Below are 8,027 nucleotides of genomic sequence, written 5' to 3'. Positions count from 1 at the left end.
TCCTCCTCCTCCTCCTGGGCGCTCGGAGGTAGCATCCCCAGGGGTCCAGGTAGAGCTGCTTAATTGGAACGATGGCTCCTCAGCGGCGACTGACCGGAAGGGCTCCGGAGAGTGGCGGTGTAGGTGCGGCGGTTCGAGCGGAAGAGCGTCGTCATTGCAGCAGGTACGAAGCTGCTAATACGGTAGCTGTCCGTTATGGCTCAGTGGTGCGCATGTGAGGAGGAGACACTCTTTGCGTTTCATCTTGCCCAATGCCGCCTGTCTTTTTTCACTTCTCTGCAGCGCTTTGCCCAGTCTGGTGCGCTCTCGAGATGGATAATCCTTTCCAGAATATCCATCCAGAAGAGAGGTGGCTGTTCCTTTATAAGTCCTTGGGGCCGGATTGAGGGCTGCGGCAAAGTCAGACATATTCAGCGGGTGTCAGTTTGGAGAATTTTCTGTGGCAAGGCTCAGGACTTCTACCGGCATGATCAATCTAGAACAGGGGTCTTCAGACTTGGCCCTTTTATGATTTGTGAACTTCAACCCCCAGAATTCCTCAGCCAGCATGCTGGGGATTGAAGTTCACAAATCATAAAAGGGCCAAGTTTGAAGACTCCTGTTCGATATATATGTATGTATGTATGTATGTATGTATGTATGTATATGTATATGTATACGTGTGTGTGTGTGTGTGTGTGTGTGTGTGTGTGTGTGTGTATATATATCGAACAGGGGTCTTCAGACTTGGCCCTTTTATGATTTGTGAACTTCAACCCCCAGAATTCCTCAGATTAGCATTTTGGACTCATTTGTCCTCATCAGCTAGCCACACCCCTTTATGGGATTCGAACTTGGGCAGTCTACATGCTAGGCAGTGTTATTAACCACCAGGCCACAGGCTCTCCTTCCCTCTTTGTACACCAAGCCAAGGTGGTTAATACAACTGCCTAGCATGTAGACTGCCTAGGTTCGAATCCCATAAAGGGGTGTGGCTATCTGATGAGGACAAATTAATCCGAAATAGCTATACTAGTCTCCCACTTAAATTTTTAACTCTTGTCAGCAAAAAGAAATCTGAATTTGTAATGTATCGCAGTAGCGACTTGAGCCTGCTTAACGCCCCTAGTTGTGAGGCTGCAAGGCAAAAGAGATTATAAAAAATAGAACTGCAGTATAGCAGTCAAAATGCCAAAGGTGCAATCAATCAGACCGTCTGTCTGAAAAAACTTTGTGTGTGTGTATATATCACAACGCAGCTCTTAATCCTTTCTAATTGGACTGAGTTAGATTCTTGCAATATGGTGACAGGTTGGAATCTGCTTGTAAGAAAGAAGGTTTCTTCTTCCCTTTCATTTAAGGAGTTATTGATAGCTGGGTTCTAGACCTTAGACAGGTAGTCTTCAACCTAAGACCATAATTCAGCTGAAAAATTGTGTTACTAAGTGAGGCATCTGTTAAGTGAGTTTTTCCCCAACTTTCTTGTCACAGTTGTTAAGTGAATCACTGCAGTTGTTAAGTTAGTAATACAGCTGTTAAGGGGATCACTTGATCCTGGGACACTGCAACTGTCATAAATATGAGTCAGTTGCCAAGCATCTGAAGTTTGATCAGGTTAACAAGGGGACCCTTTAACGATTGTGTGAAAAATACAGCCATATTACTAACTGCTGTGATTCACTTAACAACTGTGACAAGAAAAGTCATAAAATGGGGAAAATCACTTTTTTTCAGTGCCGTTGTTACTTTGAACAGTCACTGAATGAACTGTTGTAAGTCGAGGACTACGTTTATAAGCTCCCATGTTGAGAATATGATGCAGGAAAAGTAGGGGAAATTATAATATTTTAGCAGTGCAGAGAAATTCTCATGAGTCACATTCATGACATGGGTAGCTGCATAAATAAAGAACTCTTTATGGAACAGTTTGTTAAGTTCATTAAAACAACTTCAGCTTCCTTTTGGGGCTTGATGTTTGTTCTGTTACTTGGCCAGTATTATACTTTTATGTTTATTCTGGATCATGGTGTTCCTCTTAATGACCTCTGCCTAGTATCCTTACTGTACTAGCAGAGCACTGGATTTAAACTAGAATTGCCCTATTTCCTCACTCAGCCACAGAATCTTTTGGATAATCTTGAATTACTTACATGCAGGCAAATGTCCATGGAGATTCTCAGTCATCCAGGTCATGATTGTCCCAAAGGTGCTTTTTCAGGAGGCAACTGGACAGTCTTGTTTTTCTTTGAAGACGTTTCGCTTCTCATCCAAGAAGCTTCTTCAACTCTGACTGGATGGCGGGGAATGGAAGGATTTATACTCTTTTCAGACAGCTAGTCATTTGCATTCTTTTAGAGTCGTGGCCATTTGGAGATTTACCTGTGTCCTCAGGGTCACCCGAGTAGTGCAAATGGGTGTGGAGCCTTCTTGGCTACAGGATGTTTTCTGCCCTGTGCCCCTTCACTGTTGAAGAATATATGCAGGCGACTTGTGAGGATATAAATAGGAAAGGCCATGGGGGAAGAGCTAGATTAAAAAAAAATATTAAGTACAATAAAGATAGTATTCTGCTTTTTATGTCAGCTGTCAAGGCATCTTATGTGGGGATATTTGCACATTTTATCTTCACAACAATTCTTTGAGGTAGGTTGGCTAAGAGAGACTGAATTGTCTCCAAAGTAAACCAGTGAATTCTCTTTGTGTGAAACCTTGAACCTGAGTTTCTCCAGTGCAAATCCAAAATCTAAACCCCACACTGTTCTAGCTCTTTATAACACTTTATACTAATACTTCCTGCAACTTACTACAAATCACTGATTTTAAAGAAAACAGAGGTAAAATTAAGGTGTTTCAGTTCTCCTTGATATTCAAGAAAACATGTATTTTTAGTAAGCCATAACTTGTCAAGAGAAATTATCAGGAACTTTAATAGCTAAAGGCTATTTTTTCCAATCCTGAGATTCAGAAAATGATAGTTTCTTACTTGATGTAAATGAGGACTATGTACTAAAGATGTAGTCATTGGGCCCATGTTATTGAATACAAGTGTACTTCATTAGTTTTGTGTTTAAAGAAGTGCAAATTGTGTGAATTATATTTATTGCTTTTTAAAATGCATGTTCTGCTCTTCAATAAAACATTTTCCCAGATCAACTGATACTATAGTGTATTATAATCACAAGACAGCTATTTTAAAATTAAAATAATGATGAAAAAATAATACACAGTAAAAGTATGAAAGCCAGACACAGGTTTTAAAACTTCATTGTAAAATCCAAAGTCAAAATATTTATTAAGAGAATAAAAGCATCTTTTTTTGTTTTCAGTGATGTGAAAGATAATATTCAAAAAGATTCACGCCGAAAATGGTTAACAGCAGCTTTCCTTGTCTCATCTGCCATGCTGGGTTATCTTTTGAGTAGAAGCTACTTGTTCAGTGAAGATGGAGTTACAGAAGTATTGGCTCATCATGGTGAAAGTATCCCAGACAAATTCATTGAAGTACCCTGCTCAGAGGATTATGACAGCCATAAACGGTTTGAAGGTATTGAATGATAGGACCTGCGTTACAATTACAATGATAAAAATTAATTCAAATTTAAAAAAAAAGGTGCAAAAAGAAATTAGAAAAGAAAAAATAACACAATAAAGAAAAAATATATAAAAATAACTCACCCTTCATCACAGTTATAAAAAATGTAATAACTTATCATCTTCTCTTAAAATACAAAAAATGATCTTTTCTTCCCATATTCCATCTCTTTATCTATAAGCAAATCCTTAAAACCTTATCATTCCGGTCCTGATGTCAGCAAAACTCCATTAAGATGTTACCAGAAATAATACTAACATGTCTATTTTAATCTTGATGGAATGAAACCAATTCTATTTTCCTTTCTTTATTTCTAACAATTTTTTACAACTGTTCATAGCACCCCACGGTCACGTGACTGTGATTGATAACACTTTTACTGGAAACCAGTGTTTTTACTTCCATTTTATTGCAAAAACCAGCCATAGCAAATAATAGTGTTGCTTAACAACCAGTGTAAAAAAGGTCATTAAAACAGGCATAGTCACATGATTATCCACTTTATAACCAACATGATTTATAACCATAATTGCCAGGCTCAATTATAGTTGTAACTCAAGGACTGTCTATAATTCGGTATTTTATAGTGGAAAATAAGATTCATGTAATTTTTCATGATTTCTACACAATATCCTACCTTATGTCCAGGATTTATATCTGATTCAGAGATTTCTAAAAGTCAGTGACAATATTTTTAGGTACCATAAAAGTCCAAAGATAGAGTGTATAAGATCCTTACATGGGATTTCCATAAACCGAAGTAAGAAAGCACATACATGGACAGGACTGTAAGAATCACAAATTTTAATATTATTATTATGATGTTGAGCCATGGATCAATGTCACTACTCTGGATTTAGGTATGAGATTGACCCCAGGCCAAATCATTAGGTACATTTCTGTCTGTAAACCACAGAGATAAAATTGCTGATTTGTTGTTACAAACTACTGGCATGAAGCATGGATCCTCTATATTTTTACAGAAGATTTCACTCGAAATAACCTTTAAATTACAAATCATTTCTGTAATATATGCTGCAATGAGACAAGAGCATAACTCTGATTCACTAGTGTCAATGAATCTTATATAGGATCCGCACTGGCATGGACAAATCACATACGTAGTATGTTCATATAATTAAACCAAGTTTTAAAAATTACACAGTATATATTGTGCATTGCAAATATGGCAGAAAATTATACATCCATTATGAAATCATAGACTACATCCATGCTGTGCCATCATATGGGCTATCAGCACATGTAACATAGATGTGTGTATGTACAAGAATATCAACCTTGCTGTCAAGTAAAATCAAGCTTTTAATAGCGAGTGCCACAGAAAGTGCACTAACCAAACAGGTGGTAAGAAAATAGGGAAACTCAGGCACCTCACAAGTTATGTAGAAAGTAAACACAGGGTCAGTCATAAAGAACTCAAATGTCTATACACAGAGTATGAACAGTAAACAGGGTGAACTAGAAATTCAGGTTAATGAGGACAGATATGATATTGTTGCCATTACAGAAACATGGTGGGATGAAACTCACACATGGAACACACAGCTAGAGGGATTTAAAAGAAATAGACCAAATAAAAGAGGAGGTGGAGTTGCTCTCTATATAAGAAATAACTACATCTCTATAGACATAGAGCACAACAATGATGAAAACTGTCTTGAATGCATTTGGGTCAATATAAAAGGGGGAAAAATGATATTGGCATAGGTGTATACTATAGGCCACCCAACCAAACAGAGGAAATAGATGAACTTTTTGCTAGTCAGCTAACTAAGGTATGTAGAAAGCACATCACAATAATAATGGGGGACTTTAATTACCGTGACATCAAACTCTGCACCATGTGGAAGATCAAACAGATTCCCAACAAACCTAGCAGACAACTTTGTCTCCCAAAAAATAGAGAAGGGAACTAGGGGATTAGCCATATTGGATCTAATTCTCACTAACAGAGATGAAATGATAGAAGGTGTTGAAGCCACAGGAACCCTGGGGGGAAGTGATCATGCAATACTGGGATTCAACATTATGGAAGCACAAGCAATAGAACACAGTCAAACTAGAGTCTTGGACTTTAAGAGTGTTAATTTCAATAAACTTAGAGAGGGCTTGGGAAGGATTCCATGGATGAGAATCCTCAAGGGGAAAATAACTCAAGAAGCTTGGGAAATTTTGAAAAGTGAGATAATAAAAGCCCAGTCTAGCACAAACAAAGAAGAAAAATAACAGCTCTCAAAAGAAACTAGCATGGCTGCTTAAAGAACTCTCTGATAAATTGAAAGATAAAAAGGACATAAAAAGTGGAAAGAGGGGCACATAACTAAGGCAGAATATCAGCAAATAGTCCGAGCCTGCAAAGATGAAGTAAAGAAAGCTAAGGTTCAAAATGAACTAAGGCTTGCGACCAAAGTCAAAAATAACAAAAAAAGCTTCTTTCAACATGTAAAAAACAAGAAAAAAGCTAAGGAAATGATTGGTCCATTAGTGGGGGAAAATGGCAAGAAAGTGACAAGCAACAGGGAGAAAGCAGAACTATTTAACTCACTTTTTGCATCTGTCTTTCCACAAAGGGAAAAAACAGTCCAACCTGTCAAAACCAGTGCCATAAAAAACAGAACAGAAACACAAGTTAAGATAGGCAAGAAAATGGTAAGTGAGCACCTAACCAGCCTAGACAAGTTCAAATCACCAGGACCAGATGGATTATACCCCAAGGTTCTCAAGGAACTGGCAGATGTGATCTCAGAATCACCGAACTATATTTTCCAAAGATCCTGGAGCACTGGGGAACTACCAGAGGACTGGAAAAGAGCTGATGTAGTTCCCATATTCAAAAAAGGGAAAAAAAATAGATCTAGGAAACCTTAAACCTATCAGCCTGACCTCAATACCTGGAGAGATTCTGGAAAAGATAATCAAACAACGAATCAGCGAACACCTAGAGGCAAACAAAGTCATCACTAAAAGCCAACATGGGTTTATCAAAAACAGATCATGCCAGATAAATCTTATTGCATTCTTTGACCAAGTGACAAAATTAGTGGATCAGAGGAATGCTGTGGATATAATTTACTTGGACTTCAGTAAGGCATTTGATAAAGTAGATCACAACTCAATAAGATAGAAAAATGTGGGTTAGACAGCATCACCACCAGATGGATTCATAGCTGGCTGATCGGCCGTACTCAGCATGTGGTCCTCAGTGGAACTGCATCTACATGGAGGGAAGTGTGTAGTGGGGTGCCCCAGTGCTCTGTTCTAGGCCCAGTGCTCTTCAACATCTTCATCAGTGATTTGGACAAGGGGATAGATGGGGAACTCATCAAATTTGCGAGGACACCAAGCTGGCAGGAATAGCCAACACTCCAGAAGACAGGCTTAAGATACAGGAGGATATGGACAGACTCGAATACTGGGTGCTATCTAACAAAATGAAATTCAGTGGTGAAAAAAGCAAGGTTCTACATTTAGGTAAGAAAAACCAAATGTACAGGTATAGTATAGATGGTATCTTACTCAATAGTAGTAACTGTGAGAGAGATCTCAGAGTCCTAGTGGACAATCACTTAAATATGAGCCAGCAGTGTGCTGCAGCTGCCAAAAAAGCCAACACAGTGCTAGGCTGCATTAACAGAGGGATAGAATCAAGATCACGTGAAGTATTAATACTACTTTACAATACTTTGGTAAGGCCACACCTGGAATACTGCATCCAGTTTTGGTTACCACGATGTAAAAAAGATGTTGAGATTAGAAAGAGTACAGAGAAGAGCAAGGTCCCTTCCATCATCATCATCACCATCATTATTATTAATGTTTACAAAAAACTAAAGCTCTATTGTCAATTACTAATTCAAGCTTTGGCTCTTCTGGTTTTTATAGGAGTTAAAAAGCTATTTTTTTCTAGTATGTGGGAGAAGGCCCTCACTTTTATGACTTCTGAGTGTTCCCTTTGGAGAATTATAAGCTATATTCACTCAGAGAGATGTTATAGTAAAAATCATGTACTATTAGCAATACGTAAGTGCAAAAACTCGAATTTCAAGACATTATAGCCTTATTTTTTTGGGGGGGGGAGGGGGAATTGTACAAAAGATTCCCCTAAAGGAGTATCAACTCACAGACTACATCTATATCTAAGGGATGCAAAAGGGAAAAAAACCCTATGCAGTCAGTGCTGCTATAGCATAAAATGGGAAATGTGTAAAACAAACAAACTTGAATCTATCCCAAATATCCATGGTTTTACATGCTGATGATGTTACTCACCAGTTCTGTTGAGTCTCTGGAGTCAAATGGGATTTTATGGCTGCATGGGGAAACTTTCTCGTAAAATAAGCATGTAAATTTTAAACAACCTATGTCTTGGATCCATATTTTTTATAAGAAACCTCCCTGATTCTTATAGTTGTCTGCTTGTGTCAATATAATCTGA

At 38.1% G+C, this 8,027-nt stretch overlaps 1 protein-coding gene across 2 annotated transcripts in view; it reads left to right on the top strand.

Moving 5' to 3' along the window:
- The first annotated feature begins 23 nt into the window (after positions 1 to 23).
- Positions 24 to 8,027, top strand: part of OGFOD3 (2-oxoglutarate and iron dependent oxygenase domain containing 3) — a 41,111-nt gene continuing 33,107 nt past the window's right edge. For both annotated transcript variants that reach the window (XM_039328014.1, XM_039328013.1), the window contains exons 1-2: positions 24 to 163; positions 3,306 to 3,523. In XM_039328014.1, coding sequence (XP_039183948.1) covers positions 72 to 163; positions 3,306 to 3,523 — 310 coding nt within the window. In that variant the 5' untranslated portion in view covers positions 24 to 71. The remainder of the gene's footprint in view (positions 164 to 3,305; positions 3,524 to 8,027) is intronic.

This window comes from Crotalus tigris, unplaced genomic scaffold (genome assembly GCF_016545835.1).
Source record: "Crotalus tigris isolate CLP2741 ecotype Arizona unplaced genomic scaffold, ASM1654583v1 scf7180000024370.6872682, whole genome shotgun sequence".
Classification (NCBI taxonomy): domain Eukaryota; kingdom Metazoa; phylum Chordata; class Lepidosauria; order Squamata; family Viperidae; genus Crotalus; species Crotalus tigris.
Note: the sequence above shows the minus strand (reverse complement) of the source record. Positions and strands in the feature narration are given on the sequence as shown.